General features: G+C 39.9%; 1 protein-coding gene across 4 annotated transcripts in view; it reads right to left on the bottom strand.

Moving 5' to 3' along the window:
* mfge8b (milk fat globule EGF and factor V/VIII domain containing b) overlaps positions 1 to 20122 on the bottom strand; it is a 31771-nt gene extending 11649 nt beyond the window's left edge. The window contains exons 1-7 of one of the 4 annotated variants that reach the window (XM_078256612.1): positions 19916 to 20122; positions 9945 to 10067; positions 9482 to 9613; positions 8629 to 8661; positions 2632 to 2745; positions 1828 to 2009; positions 1284 to 1439 (exon numbers count right to left, since the gene is read on the bottom strand). In XM_078256612.1, the coding sequence (XP_078112738.1) occupies positions 1284 to 1439; positions 1828 to 2009; positions 2632 to 2745; positions 8629 to 8661; positions 9482 to 9613; positions 9945 to 10067; positions 19916 to 19985 (810 nt within the window). In that variant the 5' untranslated portion in view covers positions 19986 to 20122. The remainder of the gene's footprint in view (positions 1 to 1283; positions 1440 to 1827; positions 2010 to 2631; positions 2746 to 8628; positions 8662 to 9481; positions 9614 to 9944; positions 10068 to 19915) is intronic. The other 3 variants (XM_078256613.1, XM_078256615.1, XM_078256616.1) reach the window with 3 other exon arrangements.
* Positions 20123 to 26474: the final 6352 nt, after the last annotated feature.

The raw sequence follows: 26474 nt of genomic DNA, 5'->3' as shown, positions 1-26474 counted from the left end.
CTTAAAAAGAAAGAACGCACCGGTGAGCTCAGCAACACCAAAAGACCCGGAAGACCACGGAAAACCACTGTGGTGGATGACCGAAGAATACTTTCCCTGGTGAAGAAAACACCCTTCACAACAGTTGGCCAGATCAAGAACACTCTCCAGGAGGTAGGTATATGTGTGTCAAAGTCAACAATCAAGAGAAGACTTCACCAAAGTGAATACAGAGGGTTCACTACAAGATGTAAACCATTGGTGAGCCTCAAAAACAGGAAGGCCAGATTAGAGTTTGCCAAACAACATCTAAAAAAGCCTTCACATTTCTGGAACAACATCCTATGGACAGATGAGACAAAGATCAACTTGTACCAGAGTGATGGGAAGAGAAGAGTATGGAGAATGAAAGGAACTGCTCATGATCCAAAGCATACCACCTCATCAGTGAAGTATGGTGGTGGTAGTGTCATGGCGTGGGCATGTATGGCTGCCAATGGAACTGGTTCTCTTGTATTTATTGATGATGTGACTGCTGACAAAAGCAGCAGGATGAATTCTGAAGTGTTTCGAGCAATATTATCTGCTCATATTCAGCCAAATGCTTCAGAACTCATTGGACGGCGCTTCACAGTGCAGATGGACAATGACCCCAAAGCATACTGCGAAAGCAACCAAAGAGTTTTTTAAGGGAAAGAAGTGGAATGTTATGCAATGGCCAAGTCAATCACCTGACCTGAATCCGATTGAGCATGCATTTCACTTGCTGAAGACAAAACTGAAGGGAAAATGCCCCAAGAACAAGCAGGAACTGAAGACAGTTGCAGTAGAGGCCTGGCAGAGCATCACCAGAGATGAAACCCAGCGTCTGGTGATGTCTATGCGTTCCAGACTTCAGGCTGTAATTGAATGCAAAGGATTTGCAACCAAATATTAAAAAGTGAAAGTTTGATTTATGATTGTTAATCTGTCCCATTACTTTTGGTCCCTTAAAAAGTGGGAGGCACATATACAAACTGTTGTAATTCCTACACCGTTCACCTGATTTGGATGTAAATACCCTCAAATTAAAGCTGAAAGTCTGCAGTTAAAGCACATCTTGTTCGTTTCATTTCAACTCCATTGTGGTGGTGTATAGAGCCAAAAAGATTAGAATTGTGTCGATGTCCCAATATTTATGGACCTGACTGTATTATGTGTATTGAGGTTTGATCTTTCGATATGGCCAAGGGGACAATAAATCCGTTTAAAACTAAAGACTTATGGACTATAGTTTCTTGCTGTGTTGTGTTGTGTCTTCTCACATTGTCCTTCCTCTGTCCGTCTGTTCTGTACATGGTATACGTCTTGCCGTCCAGGCTGGATGCCACCTTGAAGGCCTTAATGAACTCGGCTGTTCCAATGCGACTGGCACCCTGCATCACGATACCTGTAATGCGCATCTTTCTTTGCATGTTGATCTGAAAGAGTAAAGAGAGTAAATTAAGTTTCTTTTTTTAATGAGAGCTTCTATCCAAAAGTTCAACTTAATACACCAAATAAAATAAAGGCAGGCAATGTGGGTATGGCAAATAGTTCTGAAAAAATAACAAAAACATAAAAGTGCTGAGCAAAAGCCTCCACATGTTTGTAACTGTATCAATAAATCAAGTTTTATTTTTTCATAATATACGAGTTCTAATTATTTAATGTCAGGAAAATTATTTCTAACCTGGTAGATCTAAAAAAATAAAAATAAAAAAAAAATCTAAACATTTCCATCTATGCACTATGTATGCACTGTTACTGTCTACATGTCTAGCAATCTACCCACTTAACAATCTACATTTCTATGTACCCTGGTCTCACCTCTATCCATGGGTTCTTGTCATGTGCAGCGGCACTCCAGGCGTTAACCAGTCCCTTGTTGTGAAGGCGGGCGAGCTCAGGCCCCCAGCGCTGAAGCCCCAGCAGGCTGTAACGGACTGATGAAGCCGAGATCTGGGACTCAGCGATGCCCCCTCCCTCCATGCCGAGCAGAGAAATACAGCCTGCAGAGGAAAAGAGGGAGTGGAGGGCAGATTCTGACATTAGTGTAAGATTTCCCACTGTGGCCTTAATGCAAATTTGGCATACAATTCTGCTACTGAGCATACAATTTAGACAAAATGTTTACACTATGGCTGTAGAGAAGAATGGTGAGTGCACAATGAGAAGGACTGATCCTTATAAGAAAGTGAAATGTCTGAGTAAATGGTCACATAATCAAAATCGTATACACATTCAGCTACATCTCTGCATATGCTTTACCTTCACTCAGCTGTGTAAACCATAAATTCATTAAGATGCAGAGCTTTGAATCAGCTTAATTGAATAAAGTATTGATTTATCATTTAGCAGGCTCTCTATATGCTGCCTATTGATCATCCTAAAATGCCGCAGCCTGGCCACCCTTCTAAATCATATCATCATTATTCTTCCTTCAATTAATATATTTATATAACACTGGCAATAACAGCAACATTACATATGGATTTAGTGTGCCTGTATGTATATGTGTTGTTAGCTTACTTGAATAAATGTGAAATTATTGAATTTGTGAAAAACACACAATTTATAACTAGTGAAATTAGGTTGTCTTATATTTTCTGACTGTTGACTGGTCACACTTACGCAGTTGGCAATGTTTTCCCACATAAGGGGACCGGCAGTGGCATTTGAAATCTCCGTCCAGGTCCCTGCAGGTGCCACCATTCTGGCATGGCTGGCCGGCACAGTCATTCACATCTGCCGAGAGATAATTCACACCGTCACTTACTGAAGTCATAATCACAAACAGCTTACTGATCAACTGTTATCAAGCCAGTCTGAAAGCAGGTCACAGTTAGTTAGAAGTGTGAGTGAAGATCACAGGTGCATGCTTAAGAGACCGGGATTGCTATTTCTTCATCTGCTTCACACTGAGGTTAGTTGAAGCCATGCCAACAGGACCGTAGCTGTAGTAGAGAGGCTAAGAGAGAGGAGCTTGTTTCTGAGAGGAGCTTGTTTCTTGTTATTAGACAATACATGTAACCTGTATCAAGATATCTGGCAGCAAAGAACCAGCTGCACCAGGAGATCATGTGGTCAGGATGTGGGGTATTTAATGAAGAGGCCTCAAGAGTAAATGTGTTTAGCTGGGCGAGTTTGAAAATGAGCTTTACAAAAAACCTTCATGATACATGCTGCTTTAAAAGAAGAGTTGAGTATCATTAAGGGCCATTTTAGTGCAATGTAAGTTTCATTTCCTTGTAACTCTTTGTATTGCCTCTTGATGGCGTCCTCACCAACACTATTTGCCCAGCTCAAAGTCTGTGCTAGATAAGTCAGAAAGGAGGAAAACGAATCAGCAGAATGAAACGGGAATAAACTCCTTTTCATCTCTCTCCCACAAGAACTGTTTGTGACTAAATTAGCTTTGAACACGCGCTATATTGACCGCATACACAAGGAACAAGGCACAAATTTAGCTGGTTGTATAGATGACTGCACGCCAAAAAAAGGGGGTTTCAGTCAGTCCCTGAAGCTTTAATCCTCAGTGGTTGTTATTATGGAAGAAAATGCACGCAAAGAACCCAGGCGCACCAATGTTAGGTTTCTATCCAACAAACACACATGGCAGCATCTCCCTGCCCACATGCTCTCTCCATAAATAGCTCCTTGTCCAAACATTCATTTCCACACAGTCACAGGAGGAATACAGTCATTTTGAAATGCGCATCCACAAACTCTGGATAAGGAGTTTCCACAGTCATGACCCCCACAACCTGTTAGCAGCAATAGCTGAATGTTTTAAACATCAAGCTCACTACACTTTGTAAATATGATATTTGATCAATTTACTGTCTTGTTGGAACAAGTGAAAAGGTAACAGCTACCTCTGTCTGTATCCAGATATGCCCACATATTAACAATTTCAGGGTATCTTCATGTTTTTGAGGCTACGGGACATTTAATCTAATGAAACTGTTAAACTATAACAAAAGCAGAATGTGTAGTGCTAATTTGGTCAGGTCAGTTTTGGATTAAGACGTGTTTAATAACCAAATACCGTTAAGTCAGTTAGCAGCATTAGCTAAAAAACATCAAAATGTTAAAAAGGTTATTCCTGTTCACATCATTTCTTTGATTAAAATCAGACAGATATTTCACGAGGATGAAAAGATTCATCATTCAGTTGCTGCATGGGGCACAAATATAAGAGTACGTAGTATTTGAGTAGGTTTCTAAAGTTTCCTAACGTCAGACTTGAAGAGGGTGACTGGACAAAATGCTCCATGTCTCACCTTGTGGCATACACACCAAGATCTCTCTCCCATGTCAAAGAATACCCGCCCCCACCTACAACCCAGAGACCTATATCAGTAATCGATGAAAGGCGACGATGGAAGAAAACTCTTGACGTGCGTCACCTGGTGACTTTCTCTCCAGTAAGAGGATTGGACACAGGAGGACCATACAGTCTGGCCAGCTCCACGGTCTAATCCATTTACCTGACAAACAGATGGGGGTCAGCTGAGGGAGGAACTTGAGGAGCATGCGTCAGTCCTGAGTAGGTATGCAGGGGGGGTTAGGGGTTATTTGCTCAGGTTGTATTTACCATGTCATTTGCAGATTGAAACAACCCTTTTATCATATTATAAGCCAACATTGTCCATTAATTTGTCAAATACAATGTGAAATGATAACTAATGGGGGAAGGGACTTTGACAATTTGAGCCGACAATGTGGGCTGTGTGCAAAGGGTTTAAAGTGAACAACGAATTTCCTGAGACAGTTAAAGGAAAATGTAGATTCACTATGACTGTGAAGGCCTATAGTTTTGTTTATTACAATGCTGAAATGTAAACACTCATGGTGCTCTGTAACCATTAAATAAATTACTTCTAAAGATGCTTCAGGGTGAAAACCTTGTTAATCTAAAATGCCAACCAAGAAAAGCAATACTAACATCTAATCAGCTGTCACATATTTAGCAATATCCACTATAAGCACACTGTTTGCATAAAGATTTGTGAGGGCAGAGCATGTGCTAGACAGACCACCACTCCATGGCCTGTATCCAACAATACCTATAGCTGAAAAAGCACACTACCACAATATTTAGAGCGTCAATATCTGTCTCAGCACGAAGCAAAAAACCAATACAAATCTCATGTGGCTTGTTTGAAACGTGATCCTGATCGATGCAAGGCCAAGGTCAGCTGGCAGTGCATTTGGTGATCAGCAATGCTATATATACGTCAAGGATCTGTGTTGCAGCCAGCAGGATTTGGGCCTAAAATAAGGCCTCAGCACAGAAGGTACTCAAAACTAAGTTTTGAAAGTAAACCATCTATGATGGTTTGATAACAACGCTTCCCTAAAATTCCAAAGAGCAGTAACTGTGTGAGGAGTGAAACTAAGAAAACCTTCGTCCGCACAAATGTACTGTCTAATACTGTATTACATGTATGGTATAATTGAACATTAACATTCCAGCTTTTAGTCACAACATTTGCAATGGGTATGTTGCAGAGAAGAAAAGTTAGTCTTTTCTTCCAACCAATGACCACAGGAAATAAGGAAATTACGTATTTTTGATCACCGCTTTCCCTGTTGTTGGTAAAACAACCAAGGGGGGGAGCTCTAAAGGCATTATGGTCACCAGATAAAACCCACAATAAAAAAATTAATTAATTAATTAATTAATTAATTAATTAATAATAAAAAAAAGCCGAAAGCTTTCTAGATGTGTAATTTGATGTGCACTTTGTGGACTGGCTACAGTACACCAGGGAGCGACAGTGGCACCCAGAATAGCTTTGAATCAGATCTCTGCACTCTTGTTGGAGGGATGCAGAGCTCTGAGATAAAACTTCTGATGTCATACAGTATATTTACAGGAGTATATTATTTAAAGCTTGGTTTCTAAACTCTCACTCTGAATAGATCAAGGCATGGTGACATCAGATCTTGTGCACTGGTAAATGATAGCGGTTGTTTTTAGAATTAGAATGTCTTAAGCATTTTAAGATCTATAATATTGCATTTGTGCAGTATGAACTAAATGTATTTATTGTAAGATCAGCTCACCTTAACTCAATGTATAATTGCTACAGTAAGTCCTTACATGTATTAACTTCTTTTTCTTTTACATATAGAGGTAACATCTTAGTCAGAGAAATACAGTGCCATCAAACTGACAAAGTCAAGACTTAATGTCCTTGTGGTTTAAATAAAAAAAAAGGGAGTCTTGGAAGTTTTAAATGTTGGATTTCCCCTTGCTGAACATCTAGAGTTATTCAAAACCATATTATGGTTACATATTTACACAAATGTGGTCGTTATAGTTTCTGAAGGATCTCAAGCAAGTCGCTCAACCCCCAACTGTTGTGTGTTCAACGGAAGAGGAGTTACAGATGTGAATATGCAGTACTTAACTATATGGGTGAATACCAGAATGCTGATGAAAAAAAGCTCAGGAAACCTATTTTGATTAAAAAGAGATTTCAGAAACCAACTTCATTTAATAGTTTGCTAGTTTTAGCAGAGTCTGGGTAAATGGGTTTACTGCTAATCTTTTACTTTCTACAGCAAGATTATTTCTAATTAAACCAACTTGATGGCAAGGCTCAAAACTTAACTGTTTTTCAACACATATGATTTCAGTTTCCACAGTCATATCAGCTGTTACATATCTACGAGGACACCCTCTGTGGTTAACTGTAATAACAGCCCTTTTGCTGTTGTCTTGTTGATGTTTATCTGTGAAGGTCCAGCCTCATCAGTCAAAACAACTAACAGTTGCTTCCGTTACTTAAGATCATGTTTTGATTCCTGGTAAGCAGCTTGGGGATCTAACCTACTGTATCGGTGTGTGGTTTGCCAGCTGCACAGAAAAAGCGCTCCTAGGGTCGTCACCATCACCCAGAAGATCATTGGCTGCCCTCTCCCCTCACTGGATGATCTTTACAGTTCCCGCTGCCTCAAAAAGGCCCAGAGAATACTTAGAAGATCCATCTCACCCTGGACACTCAACAACACAAACAAACACACATATATATTATATATACAAGCAAACACACCCTGTACTCAATAGGGGGGAATTGAGCCCTGTCTGCCCACACTACCACATCCTTAGGAGCTAAAAACTCTCCCAAAACAAGAGAAAGAGCAGCACACTCATACATACCCCCTTTGACGACTTTCAAGCAGCAAATAACTGACTTAATCTTATGAAAATCTGGCATTTAGAGGCCGTAACTAGAAAAAGACTCCTTCCCTCTTCGTTTCCATCCATCTGCTTTGGCCCGAAGTGAACAGCTATTGCGCGCACACACACACACACACACACACACACACACACACACACACACACGTCAGAAATACTGCAGTCAGACCTGAGTAGTGAGTGTGACATTGTCAGGAGGGCAGACTTAATTCACCGTTCCACCTCCACATTCACTTTTCTGCCTGGCAACAGTAGCAGCACTGACGTTGCGAGCGCTCTGCGTGGACCACCACTTTCTGTTGGCTAGACTGGCACAAGGAAAGAACCATGTGTGTATGTGTATGCTAAACAGTCTGTATATGAGATCATGATCTGTGTGTGGTTGTTCATGTGGGATGTGCAGCGTACACATCATAATCTTTTTCCAGTGGAGATTTTCTTGCTCCCTTTATCCATTTCTTAGAGGAATTTCAGGAGAGGTTTATTCAGCAATGAAATACATTTGAACTACATATTGAAAAAAACTGCATTTGTTCTTTGTCGTTAACTTCTTTTCCATAACTTACAGTAGTGACTAGTCCATCTTCCAATTCTTTACTGTTTTTGTTTTCTTTTCTATTTATAGTTTTTAAGATGCAGTGGTTTGTGTGAAAACAATATATTCTTCCGCATCCGGCTCCAGTTTTTCAAAACATCCTTGTCAGGGTCTATTTGGCTGTTACAGTGAGAAGATAGTAGTGACATTTCACACAAACCATAGGAGCTAGTTGCCATGAGCCTCATTCCTTGGCCACACACACAAATTAGAGAGCACTTAAACTGTCACAACACAGTCATCAGTAGCTGTGAAAGGAGGGGCACCTCCCTGACCCAGTAATCCTCAGGTTTTTTTTTTTTAATAAAACAAACACGGTCAAATAAAATAAATAAATTCCCCTCATCATTATCCTTGAGGCATTATCTAATTAGTGTAAATGCCTACTTTGAAGAGGGCTCTATTTCTGGCAGCTAAGCTATCAGTAGTTGGACTTGTTGACTCAGTGAAAGAAAACACAAACATTGTTATGTAAAACAATTATAATGTTTGCATAAATATGGGCTAGAGAATTATAGATTTGAACGACATCTTTTTATGAAGTCTTCCTGTCTGTGTGGGTTAACTGATAAAAAAAGGCGGTGTTTCTAAGGCTAACATGATCTTACTGCCGGTTTTGCGACTAGCCTTGACTCATAAACAAGGAGATAGCACTATCCTCTCTCAGGAGATAGTGCTGAACTCAGCAGCTTCTCTGTCTGTGACTGTGTGCTGTATGTGCAGTTTGTGTGTGTGCCTCCGCATGCAGCCAAGAGAACAGAGAGCACCTGGATCCAAGAAGGCAAATAGAAACATACACACACTCTCCCATTTCCACAGTTACCTTTTCTTGAACTTAAATCTGCCCCTTGGACACCTAGAATAAAAGGTTATACATTATCAAACAAAAAATGCACTTAGGCTTTTCCTAAAAGTCCCACTTGATTCTGCTAAATCACTTCTTCGGGCACACTTGGCCACTGTTATTCTACCGCCTTCTCGAACAAACAGTAGCCATCTGTCTTGTGCACATGGCTGGAGGCAGTTGGAGGAGCGCAGCACATGTTCCCACCGTTGCTTCTCTCTCAGGCTGACCCTGAGTGAACCAACCTGGTCTGAGTGACATGTAAATCAAGCTCCCATAAGGATGAGAGCTGTCTGTCTGGTGGCCACCGCTCACAGCAGCTGTCTCCATGTAAGTGTGACGGGGTAGACAGATTAAAAGGGACCTCATTAGACTTGTCAATTAATTGTAACAAAATAAAACTGATAATGTTAAATAGCTCCACTAACAATCTAAATTACACTTTTAGGAAGAAAAATATAGCCCCAAGAAAGGTTTTATTGATATAAGATGGCATCTAAGATCTGCCCACTGAGCTTGACATTTTGCAGTTACGAGATTCTTTCTCATCCTTCACAGTCAGCCTTTCCATCTATTTATTACAATACAGTGGTGCCTTATGACCTGGCCAACCAAAATTTAAATACACTGAAAACTTTTATTCTGGCCACAACAAAAATACTTGCACATAAAAAGTTATGATATATCATATAAATATCCAAATATGACAAAGTGGAACTGATATGTAGTTGCGTCAGAATTACAGTTACCCCCGATCTCACATTTATAACACAACATTCATAGCTATTAATATAATCCTGATAAAGCGATTCAAGAGGGAGCACAATCTTACTGTTCTGGCAGTGGACTCCGTCAAAGCCTTGCTGGCACTTGCAGACGTACTCATTGAAGACGTCACCGCGGCGGGAGTGGCCTGTCACCTCGCAGATGGCATCGTTTTTGCATGGGTTGGGGTTGCAGGGACCTTTTGGATACGGAGAAAGATACAGAAGAGGGAAGAGAGTCAAGTTTAACATAGGTTGTGTGTAAGAATTGGAATCAGGTAAAGGATAGGGTTAATGTACGTACAGTTTAGAAAATGCAATAATCTTTTAGGTCAGCATTTGTTTCTGCTCTCATTTAAAATAACTGACTGTTTAACTTTAGAGCTGCTATAAGTTACACATTTTCTAACCAGAGCATACTCAGCACAAATAAGGAATTTCATTGTGTATATGGTCATTGTGTAACCAGCAAACCGGGGGAAAAAAAACAAAAAAAACAACTTAATTTTCAACCTCAGAGGCATCGCTTACCAGTCTCAGTCTCATTGCAGGTTTCTCCAGAGAAGCCATCAGGGCAGATACAGATGAATGGAGCTCCTGACCCGGTCACACAGGTTCCACCATTAGTGCACACATTCACCTCACAGTAATCACCTGGAGAGATAAAACATAAAACGAAATTAACGAAAAAAGAAAAAGTTAGATTTTATTTCGCGTCAAGTTAAAAGAAATTCATCTTGTAGAAAATGATGCTTGTTTTCGATTCACAAAAGCTCACGAACCTCAAACACAGAAAGTATTATTGTGTCCTCCTCACCCATAATCACACTGTCCCTACCGAAATCAAAGACAGTTGTTGGGTGTAGGACTTCGGCTTAAAGACTCATGACTGATGTTTGTTAGGTTTACAGAGTGAGTAACGGCTATGGCTACTCATAAATCAAAACTGAACAAAAGAAGAAGAAAAAAAAAAAACGGTTTAATTTCATACCAGTTTAAGTTTTCAATAACAAAGTGTTAAATGTGTTCTGAGAGAGCATCAGATAATCATGCATTCTTCCATTATTACATGTTCCACTCTTTTCTCTTGTTGTGCTGCTGAATAAAGAATAAACCGGCTGCTGCAGGTTGGAAGTGATGGTCTGAACAGCTGAGTAAGCCATCGTGACACTGTATAAACAAGACAAACACTGGATGCTTCCACCAGCATCACTGCTGCCTGGCCTGAACCTGACAATCCAGTAGATCTCTGGGCACGAGAGGAATCGGGGGAAGGAATTAAGAGGCATGCAGTGGTTTTCAAAAGCATGTAGACCAAATGAACTATGATTTACAGTAAAAGGGTTTTAATCCAAAAAAAGATTTCTGCCCTTGGGAAACTATGACAACATTGCTTACAAAATAATGAATGGCAAAAATTGGAAATTCAGTAGCCTATGATACATGAGTGAGGCAGCCTAGTTCCTAACAAGATTACACTGAAATGAAATGTTGGCATCTAGTACACACACACAACATGTAAAACAAAAAAACAAGTAATTAAATTTTTCTCAATATAGATACAGCACATAGCATTTTGGAAGTCAAAGTTGTAATGATATACTGTTTTGGCACTTAGACTATGGAGGAGGTGAATAACTGGGAGCCTTTTACAGCCATGAACACAGGGAAGGCTTTTCCAAGTTAACATTTATCATTCAGATAATTGTTAAGGAAATTGAGGTTGGGTGGCCCAAGTGTGAAATTGGTGGTTTAAGTACCACAGTGTCTGCCATGTGTTTCAGCAGGGTACCTCTTTCCACCTCAAACTTAGTAGACACGTGGGAGTAGATAAATATTTTTTTAGACTTCTACAGAAAAGAAAAGTGGCATTTTATTTTGCTGACGGTATAATTCACAGAGTGAAATGGCTGAAAATGGCATTTGGAAAAGACTTCTAACATTCTGTGCATCGCTGTGTCCTCTCCATCTTTCTAACCCCAAAATACACACCCCCACACCCACACCCCTTTTCCTGTTCTTTAAAACACTCAAGGATGAGAGCACTCTGAGAAGCTTATTCAGTGGCAACAGTGAAGTATTGTGAAAAGACTAACTAGCTGGTCTTTAGAGAAAGGATTAAAAAAAATTAACTATATTACAAATGAACATACTAGTTTGTAGATTGCATTTAGCAGTTCTATTTTAATCTCCGATGTACTAAATCTGGACTCTCTAGATACATTATCCATCAGCAATCGAGGGGATATAGGGTAGATTTGTGCCATGTTCACTGAGAGAGAAGGGAGAATGACAAATGAAAGGGATCCACTTTGCCAATATCCTGTTTGGCTGTTTATCCACTGAAGTGCACTTTCCATGGATGTCCAGTGTTATCAGTGCTGTATCCAGTGTCATGGCCTTCAAGTGCTTTCACATCTCGTGGGAGTGTTGGACAACAGGCTTGGCTGGCAACGCCACCACATAGTTAGCCAAAAGCTGCTGCCTGTTTATCTTTGGAAGGAACACAGTCTCCCTTCCTACACTGGCAGATAGCTCACTTCAAGAAATCCTTTTAAAGCTCAGAAATAACAATGGTGAATAAATGACCTGAGAATATTTGACTGCTGACTTATGAAGTTAATACAATCAAGAAATAGGAAATAAGAGAGACACCCCACTTCATTTAACTGTCTCTGTAATCGTTGCTTGTGGTCTGAAGGGTATTTTAGCCTGGAAGTTTTTTGAGGAAATGAAATTAGTGATGCATTAGTCAAGGTGGTCAGCCAAGAGACAGTGGTCAAACCACCAGAGCCTCCTTCAAAATCCCCAGTGATGCCACGGTCTGTAAAAACCACGTCCATAAAATGACATGGGAATGAAGGAAATGGTGTTGATTTCTTTCCCCCTATTCATACTATATTTGAAAAACAATGGGATTTCAACATGTTTTGCACTGCACATTGGGTCACGACACACTCAAAACAAAACAAACTTGAATTCAACCAACTAAAGACAGAATGCAGTTCTGTGGTTTCCACCCCGCATCAACTGTAAACTCCACTGCTGTTCCAGAGGAAAACAGAGACTTGTTGTTATTTCCCGTTATCTTCAGCAGACAGAGGAATACAGATTCAGGTAAGTAGGCGTTTATATTACAAGAGAAATTGTGGCTGTAGTTTCAGTTTAGTTTATTGAGAAACCAGTGCAGAACAGAGGCTTTTATTTCAACTATTCAAACTGAGACACACACACACACACACACACACACACACACACACACACACACACACACACACACACAGTTTAAAGGATACAAAAATAATACATTTCCTAGTGATATCTAGCCTTGCAGAGACTTTTGGTTTTATGATGTAAACACACCAATATATGAATTGCGATAACTAACAAAGAAAGCAATGACTCATCTGACAACATAAACACATCTATTTTGCAGCATTTAATAATGCTGTAAAAAACATTTAATACATTTGTCAAAATGACAGCAGTGCTTAAAGTACCCAACATGGTGCCCCACTTTGTCCTCGCCACAGTGACAGATTAGAAAGGTATGTGGAGTTATGTTTGGCAGGACAAGCCATTTCCAAAGGGCATTGTGCTTTTCTCACTCCTTATGAGTCATGGTCTGTGCCTTTCCCATGATGCCTCAGCCCAAGAATGAGGTTTGAATACCAGACAAAAAAGCACAGAGCCATTAGAGCCAGAATAACATAATAAATCAGTCCCCAATGAGAACCGCTAAAAAGGTGTATGTGATCCTGCAAAAGCTTGAGCCTCAGATATAAGGACACAGCTGGGGTTGGGCATCATGTCAGCACATGTAGCAATATTTGTTTAACAAATCAAAAGATACCAAATAATCCTAAAAGTAAGTTATTACACTAAAGTTGGGTATTTTGTTGATAGTATCTGTTCACTACTTGCATACAGCCAATAAAGCGAGCTTGTATTAACCATATGGTTGAACTATTTTTGCCTCTGTGTAACTTGGCTAAAAAAGATCTCAGTATCAGCCTCGTAGAATGACTACAGCGAGTGCTGTCGTTTTGCTTCAGGGGGCTGGGTCTGGCATGAGTGGCCATGGCATGCCTAGTGTTTACTTCTGAGAAACAAATGAGCAGCAGCACAAACAAAACAGTGCACGTTTCCTGTGGGAGCTTCACAGAAGAAGGATTTACTACAAGTTAATCGGCTGCTACTGAAAGGCTCAACCGGAGATCTAAGTCAACACGTTGGCCCTCTGACCATATCAGAGCCCAGGTGAATAGACAACAAGGAAACAACCCTTTTATAGAGCTAAGCAGACATCACAACAAAAGAGTAAAAGACTGTTTGGTAAAAACGTCTTTAGGAAGTCATTCAAGAGCTCTGCGCCATGACTCAGGATGAAGACGAGGGAGTCATTTCAGGACAAAAGGGTGGGGTGGACAATTACTGCAGCCTACATTAGAGAAACATTGACTGGTTACGGTGATGAAATAGCACTTGGATAAAAATTGGCTTGAAATAAGTGAGTAGGCGAGCCTTGATCAGTTTGATGTTAAACAAAATCATTTCTGGGGGTTGCAGTGTTTTAGAGAGGGCACGCCATTTGCCGCGTTAGGAAAATACACAGTGCACCGCCATAGGCTAAAAACTCTTTCATCTGAATTACTCTCGAGTTATCAAAGATGACAAGGAATAGTATCGCTAGCATGCAAAAAATAGGACCGCTTTAAAAAAGGAATTTAAGTCAAAAGTACAAGGTCAAGGTACACTCATCTGCTCTACGTATACCTGGTGGTTATGCAGACACATAAGTGTGTGTATGTGTGGTGTGTGTGTGTGTGTGTGTGTGTGTGTGTGTGTGGTTACGTCAGTGCTCATATCTGATGTGTCCTGAGGCCTGAAAACAGTAAAAGCTCTGCCCTGTCACGCACACACTAGCATGCTGGAGTGTATAGGCTGGCAGGCAAGTGTGGGAACTCAGTGTTCCAGAAAGGAGAGGAGAGGCCTGCGTCACACTCACATGTCCAGCCCTTGTTAAAACTGTTGAGGATGTGCGGAAGCATAATAGGGATTGAGACCTGTAGAGTGCTTGTCTGCCAAGCTACTGAGGGCTCGCGGCATAAGGAGAGGGGAACCTGCACATGTGTAATAGGTAATGGAAATTTATCGAGGCCAGGGCTGCCCGAGTCCTTAAATTACCCAAGGCTTTTCAGCAGGACTCCAGCTGCAGGTGAGCTTTCTGTAATCTGCAAGTGCTACTCCAGAGCAACACAGCCATCTGCTACTGCTTCAAAAAATAAAAAAAACACAGGAGCCAGCCACTAAAAATACACACAGGCGTCACGAGCCGTCAACCACACAACAAGCTGTAAAGTAAATGAAATAGAGCCTGGAGTAGTGTCACAACAACGGTCTTTAACTGAATGGAGTTGTTCAGTGAGTTTCTCTGATCATATGAACACAAAGATTTTGTGTGAACATTTCTGGCTCTTGGATTCAAGTAGCTCTCACGTCGTCCTTGGCTCAATATTTAAGCTCACATGACGTGGCGTGTAAAATATTTATCATGGCAGATTGGAAAGTGGGCCAACAGACACTAATAAAGTGGCCCAAATTAGAAGACTCCATATTGCAATGAAACATTGATTAAGGAAGCTATTCAAAATTCAAATGGAAGAAAAAGAGCCGTTCCTGTCCTGGGGGATTTGGTGGGAAAAGTAATGATAAAGTCATCAGTGCTGAAGAAGACAGCAGCCTGAAGGGAACACATAATACAGGCAGATGGTAAAAAGCTACACAAACACTCATATGTCTTACACACACATTCATAAACTTACTGACACAAGAACACTGGGCTGGGCTGCCTCTAACCATTGTCATTATCAATTAATCCAATGATTATTTTCTTGATAAAATTATTGTTTTGATTACATTTTTTTTTTTATTTATTCAAATGTCTTGCTGTGTCCAACCAACAGTCTAAAACTCAAAATTATTAAATTTTTATATCGACATGACAAAGGAAAGCATCAAATCCTCACATTTAAGAACCTAGGATAAACTTGGCCTTTTCGCTTTTGAAATAACTGAACAGTCAGTCCAGTCAACTGCAGGTGAAAATTAGCCTGTATAATACAGGCTAATTTTCACCTATACACACTTCACACTGCATACAGTGTATGGCTAAATCTGACACATTTACATGTTGGACTCAAGTGCTAATGTTAATTAATGTGCACTGCCCCTTCTAAATTCATAAACAACAAACAAACATGACCCTAAATAAAAGTCACTTTATGATTTGACTATTTTAGTGCAGAGGGAACATCCATCACGCAAATTAAGTCCAATAGCTGTCCAACATATGGGCAATTAAACCCTATCTTACACCCACAAGTACATTTGCAACAATTTCAACTGAAAATGGTTCATATGCACCTGTCTTTATCCACAAATTATACACATACACTTACTCAGGGCACGCTATTGGCCCAGCGTCTGGCTATATTTAGCCCTTGTTCACTCAGTTGCCCTAAGTGTTCTCCTTGTGAGAAAAGACTGCCTCAGCCCTGACACAGAACACCATTTTCCACTTCTCTCCCCTTAGCAGCAAACAGATAGGACAAGTAAGCTATAACCTGCTGAATTGAGCCTAATCAGGTAAACATGGGGGGGAAAAAAAACCTCAGCTCTTATTCAGCCCAGTAAACATTTTGCATGACACAGCAGCAACAAGTCTCCCCCAACTCCCTGACAGTGTTGAAAGGTCTTGTTAAGTGCTGCTGTGGGTGGAAGTTCACTTGCATGCCTGTGTTGGCGGCTGCATCCAGAAAAGTGACTCAACGTTGTGGCCAGTGCAACCACACCTATTCTCCACGGCTGTCCTGTCCCTGAGCCTCGAGGAACAAACATGTTGTGATGTGTGCGCTTCTCTTCAGGCTGCATACGGTTTCAATTTAAATTCAAACAAAAAGTTTAAGAGAAGTGTGTTAAACATTTATGTAAGTGATGCACTTAGAGGTCCCATGGCACAATTTTAACAACCTCTCTTGTCATGCAAGTCTATATAAGGACGTTACAGGACAAGGAATGGATATACAGGCAGGAAAATGTTTTGGGTATCTGTTAAAAAAAAATATTATTTTTTGTTTAGTTCCAAGTTAAAGGTCCTATAACATGCTGCTTTTTGGATGATTTTATATAGGCCTTAGTGGTCCCCTAATACTGTATCTGAAGTCTCTTTCCCAAAATTCAGCCTTGGTGCAGAATTACAGCCACTAGAGCCAGTCCCACAATGAGCTTTACTTAGGATGTGCCATTTCTGTGTCTGTAGCTTTAAATGCTATTGAGGAGGAGAGAGGGGGGCAAGGTGGAGGGTGGGGGTGTGGCCTTGACCAACTGCCATGCTTCGCTTGTTTTCAAGCCATGATGTCTCTCTCTCATGGGTGGGCCAAATTCTCTGGGCGGGCCAAGCAGAGAAAGGGGAGGTAACCTTGCTCCTTATGACCTCATAAGGAGCAGATTCCAGATCGGCCCATCTGAGCTTTCATTTTCTCAAAGGCAGAGCAGGATACCCAGAGCTTGGTTTCGCCAAATTATCTATCACCATTTCTAGCCACTGGGGGACCATAGGCAGGCTGGGGGAACTCATATTAATGTTAAAAAACCTCATAAAGTGAAATGTTCATGCCATGGGACCTCTAAGTACCTGCGTTTCTTTGAACAACTCTTTTGTTCCCTTACGAAGTCAGATGTTTGCATCTGCAGCGCTGCATTGTGTTTGTCAACATAGTGGATCAACACAAGCATTTGAAAACTTGTGCACCAAACTTATATGAAATGCAAAATGTGTATTATACTGTATAGGGTGTTAACAAGGGCTATGTTTCGTAACTTTTTTTTAATTTTGTTGCCATTTATTTGTGACAATCGTCTTTCATTTTTCAGCTTCTATCTTTTCATACAGTGGGTATAGAAAAGAATCACCCCCCCTTTAAAATAATCACATTTTGTTGCTTTGCAGCCTGAAATGAAAATGGACAAAAACTTTTTGTTTTATTCAGCTGTATTTACAACTTATAACATCCAAGTGAAAGATATAATACCAACTTGTCAGAAAAAAAAAAAATTACAAATTAAAAAACAGAATCACCGAGTTGGAAAAAGAATCACCCCCCTCCTAAAAATGACTTGTAAACCCAACCAGGTGTAGTTAATCACCTTCTCAATAGCACACAAAGCCAATTGACTTTCACCTGTGATCAGCTGAGGTCATTTTGATTAGCTCAGCATCAAACAAGCTCTTCCTGAAGCATTTCAGTCCTTGGTAGTGCAACTGAAGAAAACAATCAACTATGGGTGGCAAGGCATTGTCAAAAGATCTCCGGGATAAAGTTGTGGACAGGCACAAGTCAGGAGATGGATACAAAACAATTCCAAAGGCTTTATCAGTGCCTAGAAGCACAGTGAAGTCTATTATTAAGAAGTGGAAGGTATTTGGTACAACACAGACCCTCCCTGGGTCAGGACGTCGCTCCAATGAAAGAGCCAGGAGGAAACTGGTCAGATAGGCTACCAAGAGGCCTACAGCAACTCTGAAGCAGTTGCAGGAATTCATGACAAAGAGTGGTCATTGTGTGCATGTGACAACATGCACAACAAGATCACAAATTCTCCACAAATGTGGCTTGTATGGGAGAGTTGCAAGAAAAAAACCACTCCTCAAGAAAGGCCACATGCAGTCACGACTGAGCTTTGCCAAAACGCACCTTATAGATTCTAAGGCTACGTGGAAAAAGGTGTTATGGTCAGATGGTCATATTTTGGCCTCAACACCAAATGATATGTCTGGCGAAAATCCAATACAGCTCACCATCCAAATAACACCATTCCTACAGTAAAGCATGGAGGTGGTAATATCATGTCATGGGGTTGTTTCTCTGCAGCAGGGACTGGAGCACTTGTCAGGATAGAAGGAAAAATGGATGGGGCAAAATACTGTCAAATTCTTGAGGAAAATCTGCTGTTCTCTGCCAGAAAGTTGTCAATGGGAAGAAGATTTACCTTCCAACATGACAATGACCCAAAGCACACAGCAAAACTGACCACACAGTGGTTGAAGGAGAAAAAGGTGGATGTACTCGCATGGCCTAGTCAGAGCCCAGACTTAAACCCCATTGAAAATCTGTGGAATGACTTGAAGACAGTAGTCCACAAACGGTCACCATCAAATTTAACTGAACTTGAGCAGTTCTGCAAAGAAGAGTGGTCAAATATTGCAACGTCTAGATGTGCAAAGTTAGTAGAGACATATCCCAACAGACTAAAAGCTGTAATTCAACAAAATACTGAAAAAAGGGGGTGATCCTTTTTCCAACTCAGTGATTGTTTTTTTGTTGTTTTTTTCTGACATGGTGTTATATCTTTCACTTGGATGTTATAAGTTGCACTGAGTAAATACAGCTGAATGAAACAAAAACTGCGTCTGTCGTCATTTCAGGCTGCAAAGCAACAAAATGTGATTATTTTAAAGGGGGGTGATTCTTTTCTATACCCACTGGTCTTCATATTGGCTGTTTCTTGTTTTATTGATACTGAGGGATTTGAAATAAAAAAACCAATTGTGAAAAAGATTTCATAAGCAGATGTTATGCTGCATTCAGATTACAATAACATGATTTTGAGCCAGTCATAAGCTAAATTGCTTGAAAAGATCCCTGACTTGTAGTTATAAACATTGATCCATGATCCATTAAATGTTGACTGTTCTATTCAAAAAGTCCAAAGTCCATCAGACAACAAATATACACAATCTGGCTTTTACACAGCACCAACCCAAGTCATGAATTCATTCTGCTTTTTGTCAATGTGCAAAAAAAACCTCTAAATGGAACAGGAACATTTTTAGATTTGGAAAATACACCAAGAAAAACACTTGTGTGACATGTGCCTTCTCCATGGTCTGTGAGCAGAAAATAAAGGCAGGAGAATCAGGCCATTTATACCCTTTGTCCATTGCCCTACATCTGTTTGATGCATGGAAATGCAAACAAAGCCAACTGCCACTGGCATGAGGTTAACGCTGGGCATGTATAATAGCCTGCCTATATGTGTCATGTTCCTTAAAAGGGGCACTGCGCAAAAATTGGCCGTAGGTATCATTTCTGTTACATACATTCAGACATAACAAGAGTGTCTGTCATAAGGTTACAAAACCTAGCTACAGATAATATCGATTCCAACTGATTCGCTTGAACGTACAGAAACGCTCTCTTACTTTGGTGACGAATTGACGGTACCAGGCTGAGATTTAATAGCAAACACATACTAAGCGGAAGGAAAAAAAACAGCAAGTTTACCAGGCTAAGTACATTTCCATTAAGTTTAAAAGAGAGAAAAACACTGAAAAAGAGCAACTTTAACCTACAACTTAACTGAAACAGCAACCCCTCAACAGCAATGGATGTTAACTGCGGCGGTTTGAACTGTAAACAAAAACAAAAGAGGCAACTTACCGTTCACTCCAAACACCAGGCAAGCTGTTAAAAGTTGCAGCCAAAGTATAAAACTTGTGTGCTCCTTCATGGCTGAGTTGTTGTCAGTCGTTGATTAGGTTAGCTGCAGTTCGTTAGTTAGCTAGCTAGTTAAAGGGACGTCAGGAAGACAGCGGAGTATTGGACGTTGTTGCTTCTGTGGCTCGAGCTTGTTGTGCGGCTCTAAACTCCCAGGCAGCAGCAGTAGAGCAGGAGCACGTGCGCCTTAGCTCTTAGCCAATCACAGTCTGGATTTTTAATTGTAACTCCGCCCCCCTTGTTCCCAGTGTTGGTGACCAAAAATACACCCACACACACACACACACACACACACACACACACACACACACACACACACACACACACACACACACACACACACTGAGCGCAGTAAATCACCCTGGAAACAAAAAGAAACGTTTATGGCTAATGTGCTTCATTTAATGAAATGTCTTGATTAAGATCTTTAATATAAAACCACTGAGAGGAAAGTAATTGCTCCCCAAATTTGTCAGTTGCAGTCACATTTAACCTGTGACCTAATTTTTTCCAAGGGTGTAAAGCTGTAATCGCTAAGATTTTTACTTAAATAAATGTCTGTTAAGTCACTATCTATTGCAAAAGGAGGTAACACAATGGTGATTAAGCCTATGGCCCATTGATGAAAGTATTGCAATATTTATAAATTTGCAGTATTATGATCTGGTTGTCTGGCGTGACATCTCCCCAAATAAAAATGCTTATTTTTTTCCCATTGTATACGCACAAAAAATGTAACTATGCACACAATTTTGCAAACTTAGAAGCTGATGTAGGCCTATCAACAAGACTCCAGACCATATAAATAGAAAGATTGACTGCTACATTTTCAGCACAATTTCCTTGTTTTTACTCAAGTAGAAATTCTAAATTAACCAGAACAAAAATCATACAGCTTTCCACTTTAAGCCATACTTTTATTTAACAAGTTCTGGAGGAAACCAGTGGTAAAATTAAACACTCAATTCACATACTCATTTGTACAAGTGTTTTACTGTACATATCTGAGGTAGGCTATTTTCTTGAGTATTTCTATTTCATACCACTTTATACTTAACATAAAATATTCATTACACTTTTTATTCCACAATATGTATTTGATAGCTGTAGTTAGTAAGATTGTACATAGGACATATGATTAGGAGCTCATAAAATGCTGCCATACAAGGTGCCATCTGCTCATTTGATAAACATTTACACACATTCACACAGTTTACGCACATTCACACATGCCCCATATTTATCCCATGTACAGTGGTGTTTCACTATGTTTTGTTTTATGTAATTTGATAAATTGCAAACTTGTTTAGGGGTTGGAACTACTTACTGGTAAGACAGTATCAATTAAAGTAGGTCCTGTATTATTGCCTAATCTTGTGGCCCTTTCTTTTATAGGGTCGAGCAGTCGTACAAATCTAGTTTTAAGACTTTATTTTAGTGTATGTGCTTGTGCTCATGTGGATCATTTTCCTAAATTAAATTGCGTTAAATCAAATTGCCTCAAATTAACTGGAAATTTCCAAATATTTTGCAGTGAAAATCAACAGGAGAATGAGAAAACACATTTCCCCTGGGCTTCCAAGGTAAATTTGGCCATAAATGTTACTTTGTTACTATCAAATTAAAAAGTCCACTTAAGGTGTGGGAATTTATGAACACTTGAGCACAATCCTACACTTTTTTCTGTTCAGCAGCTGCTTAAGACTGACTTTGAATGTATTTGCTCTGCTTCATGTAATCAAACAGACCAGTAACTGTGACATTAATGCATCTTTAATGTCTTCTTGTGTTGGCCTCTTTTCAAATAGTTCTGGGAAAATTCCCATGATGATTCCCATGCATGAAATCCTTCTCTGAAATGCAGACTACGGCCAATGTTTTATTGTGTAAATCCAAAAAGGTTAATCCGTGGGCGTTTCTCGAACTGAGATCCAGCAGGGGGTTAGAGTTGATTTTTGTGCTCTTGGACCGAGTGGGCGTGAGGCAAAAAACTGTTTTTCAATGGGTGTTGAGTTTGGGAGGGATGTCCAAGAGTCTAAGGCCCTTTCCATCTTTCACCTCACTCTTTTTGCATGGATGCATATGATTTAGTTGTAATTTTTCATCCTGCTCCCAATTTAAGAGACCAAAGTGTGATTTAGAGGATAAGACACCTGCTTTATAATCTTAGAAGTGTCTTTCTGCCTCTCATTTTTACATTCCTGTGATTTAAAATGTGACACATTTTACAGTAGCAGCAACAATATTCTCAGATGAACTCCACACACTTTGATTTGCAGGGTAAAATGTACCCTTCTGTAGCCTAGGAACAAGCAAAAGTGATTTAAATGCATCTTAAAGTGGTCTCACGTTTTGGCGACTAGCTCAAATACAGAAGAAAAAGGCTGCTGTGCTTTGATGGTCTATACTCTCATCACATCTCCATGCTTGGTTCAGCTCTCTGTTCTCATACATGTTTAGATAAATGCAGTTGAAAATGATGGTCCAGTATTAAAACTATGCTGTGTGAAACCTATAGCCCTTCTTCTCACATGCTGGAGCAAAAAAAAAAAGGAAAAGGAAAAATTCCTTCCCCCCCAGATGACCTTTTCACATCAAAGCTATCTCAAGCTAAATGGAGCGTTACCAAGCTCCTCTTATATTCCCACTCATTAGTTTGATGAGCGGTAGGTCAAACAGAGGGTGAATCTACTGTAAGACGGGAAGGAGAGGATTCTGTTGACCTCAACTCCTACTTGATAAGATGAGGAACAAAGAAATAAAAAAGAAATGAAAGTGCATATTTATCTTTAGGAGGTCAAATACATCTCTTAAAAGTTTGTTCTTCTTGCTGCCCTTTACATTTCATGCGAATATAAATATAGAAGGTTATTGTGGTAGAATGTCCTATCAAGGCAAGCTGAGGATATGCTGGGAAATTTAAAGCAGCAGTATCATAACAGTACAAGCTTCTTCTGTTTATGCACATATGTTATAGAGAATGAGTAACTGAGAGCTGGTTAAAAGATAGTTATGAACAGGAAGGTCCTCTTTATACTTACTTTTATTCAAGAAGGGCTGTTTTCAGTAAATCAACCTGCACTATTTTTTCCTTTTCTGCAATGAGGAATGCGTTATTTAATCCATTCACTGCTTGCTGTAACTACTGTAAATAATATGCATTGTAAAACATCAACAATTTTCTCATCCTCAGCTGCAAGCAGCGTTGGAAGGGCACTCGCTCCTCTGTGCGCATCGGGGTTACTGGCAGATGCCCCTCCTTGCGACCGTGCTTTTGCGTGGCACTCAGACACTGCAAATCGTCACCAATGAAAAGGGAATTCTCTGCTGAGTTCAATGATACCTCACACAAGACTCTACTTCAAACAGTTCATTAGCTGTGAAAGGGGGCGTGGCTTAAGCATAGGGGGCGGGCCAAACCATGACCAATGACAAAGGAACTCTCTGCTGAGTTCAATGATACCTCACACAAGACTCTACCTTAAATGCTTCAAAAGTTATGAAAGGGGGCGTGGCCTACATAACTGGGCGTGGTTAAAGTATAGGGGGCGGCTCAGTATCACATGTGGACCACACATTATAAGTTTCGTTTAAATCAGATGATGTTTGTCATATAATGCTGATTTCCTTTTGCCAGCAGGGGGCGCTATGACCAAAAGTCAATATTGGCCTCTAGATGTCCTCAGGCCTGGACCCTTGTTGATCATGGGAAATTTCAAGCAGGATGGACAAAGTACACTCTAGTTACAGCCACTTTCTCGTTCATCACTAAACACTCAAAATGGCCACCACGCCATGTCCACACCGTTCGACAAAAAGTCTGGATTTAAATAACTTTTCATTGTTGAGGTCTTGAGATGGCACACACAAAATTTGAAGTCGATCAGATGAAATCTCTAGGAGGAGTTCGTTAAAGTATAGCACCTTAACTTTTAGGTCTACTTCCTGTTGCCACTAGGGGGCGCTATGACTTTGAGTAAATATCTGTCTATAGATGTCCTCAGGGTTGGACTCTTATGAATCCTGAAAAGGGGCTGTTTCTTAGGGGGCGCTAGTGAGCCATTTTGGTGCGCCTATTCCCGAAACCCTTAAAATATGTACATTTTCACCAGGCTTGATGCAACCGCCAATTTTGGTGAGTTTTTGAGTATGTTAAGCCCCTCAAAAAGGCCATTAATTTGCAGAAAAGAATTCCTTCAGTTTCAATATGGCCTTTGCCGCTGTCGGCGCTAGGGCCCTAACTAAAAGGTGCTGACTATGAACTGCAACCTCCAAAGGTTGCAGCCAGCTGGCAACCTTTGGATGTTGTTCCCCATCTCTCTCTCTGCTAGATTACCAACAAAGCAGGCCACTACACAAGGGCCCAGATTTACAGTTTGGCACTTAAATTGGATTATTTTTTTTCAATAATACTGTATGCACCACTAAAGACAGTATAAACTGAATGCTGAGTACCTTAAAGACACAACTCCATTATAATCTAATCATGAGGCCAGTTTCGTATAGGGGCCCTGAGTTAAAATGTAGTTTAACACTTTTGTGGTGCACATTCTTAAATTAATTTGTGCTTAATGAAATTACCACAAAAATACAAATACAAATTGCACAACCTTTTCCTTTAATCGTTGTGCATTTTATTAAAACCATATCTGTGTGTATGTCTAATAATGGTTTAGAAATTGTGAAAGGTTGATGTGGACAGCAAAGAGCAGGGATAAGTGAAACCTCCCTATCCTGTAGCTGAAGTTTCACCAAAAAATGCCAAAGCTTCTATTATGTTAAAGTGTGCTTCAGTAAAGATATATAAATCTTTCTTGGTTTCTTTTTTTTTCCTGTGAGTGTCAGCAAAATCCTCAAACTGTAAAACTCAACAGGGAGAAAATGTCTTTATCCGTACAGTCATGAAACTATAAGAACAGTCATGTGCACTGTGGGCTGGTTTGCATGAAGCAGCCGTCAAATGTAGTGAGACTCCACAACGGCAGCATCCTCTGATGTTCCTCTTCTATCAGACAAAGTTTCTTCTCATGACTGACCCTCACTAAGTCTGAGCCAGAGGATGAAGTAAATGACGGTTAGATGGAGCTGTAGTGTGACAGAAGCCTTTTTGATCTTAATCCTCAATGTGGAGCGCAGCATAATCCTGTAGACTCAAACCTTGTGAAAATGTGGTTAAGCTTAAGGGGAATGCTACTCAATGTGTCATATAATTCAGAAATCTAATTGGTGTGTATCTGTGAATTTTCACTTCTGTCTCCCACACAAAAACAAGACCAAGCCCTCTTCCACTTCTGCCTTCCATCTGGAAACATGAATGAGGATTCACACTTACAAACAAAGAAGTGAAAATGATCAAGGAGTGTAGTGTACATTCCTGTGCCGATATATTTCTTTGGAAGAAGAGAACTGAAACCTAATTTTGTCCGTCATAGTTCAAACAGCTGTTTTTGCACACAAAGTTCATCAGGACTGTTCAGAACCAAATGAGTGTAACAACATAAACTGAAGTGTATGGCTCTCTAGTTTATAACTAAAGATATATGGTGTATGTTCAGAGGTAATACTGGATTGATTGGGTTGATTGGGATCTATTTAGTAAAATGAAAAAATAAATCAAATGTTCATTTCATTATGCATCAGTACCTCTGCACTTTTTTCTTTCAATTTATGGTGTTTTAAGACGATTAAGGATCAACTTCACTCAAAATGTTCACTTTCTGTTATGTTAGTTGTTTTGGTAATTGTGGGGTAAATTGCTATTAAATAATGTGATGTATGTCTGTAAACATATTAAATTATGTCATATTTTTCTCATAATTACCTATAATAAACACATTACCCTACAATAAAGCTATAATCAATTTTGAATGATACACAAATATCAGTTATAACAATGTATATTGAACGCATGATTTGGTCACTACGAATAAATATAAGTACCACTCACCACATTGTATGTCCCATTAGTGGATGGCGCCCTCCAGTGGTTAAATAAATAAAAGGGTCTGACTGATAACTGGAAACTGAAGTGACATTAATTACTGCCCTAATTTGAGTGTATAAGAATTAAAACCCGATTTTTACATACAATAACCAAATAAAATGAATCTGTTGGTGTTGTTGTTGTCGTCGTCACTACCCATATAAAAATATACTCAGTTCTTGTGTAAGAACTGAGTAGCCTATCTGGTAGTAAGTTTACGTCAACTTAATCAGCTATATAATACCTAATATGTTGACTATTCGTGTGTGGGATTATGTCAGTATTTTCTATCTACATATTTGTGTGACATCTGTGTTACTGTAAAATGTTTAATGTTTCTCTAAAATAGGAAGTAAGTTTGTTATGATGCCTCCACGTGCTGACGGATTTCAAAAATAAATTTGAAATGCGAATGGAATGAAAGAATGCGGAAGCTGAAGTAGGTTACATGACTCAGAAAGCGGGGAATTAATTTATACATAAGCTATGATAACTGATATATAGTGGATGTGATGAAAA

Source organism: Sander vitreus, chromosome 8 (genome assembly GCF_031162955.1).
Source record: "Sander vitreus isolate 19-12246 chromosome 8, sanVit1, whole genome shotgun sequence".
Taxonomy (NCBI): domain Eukaryota; kingdom Metazoa; phylum Chordata; class Actinopteri; order Perciformes; family Percidae; genus Sander; species Sander vitreus.
This window is presented reverse-complemented; position numbering and strand designations above follow the sequence as displayed.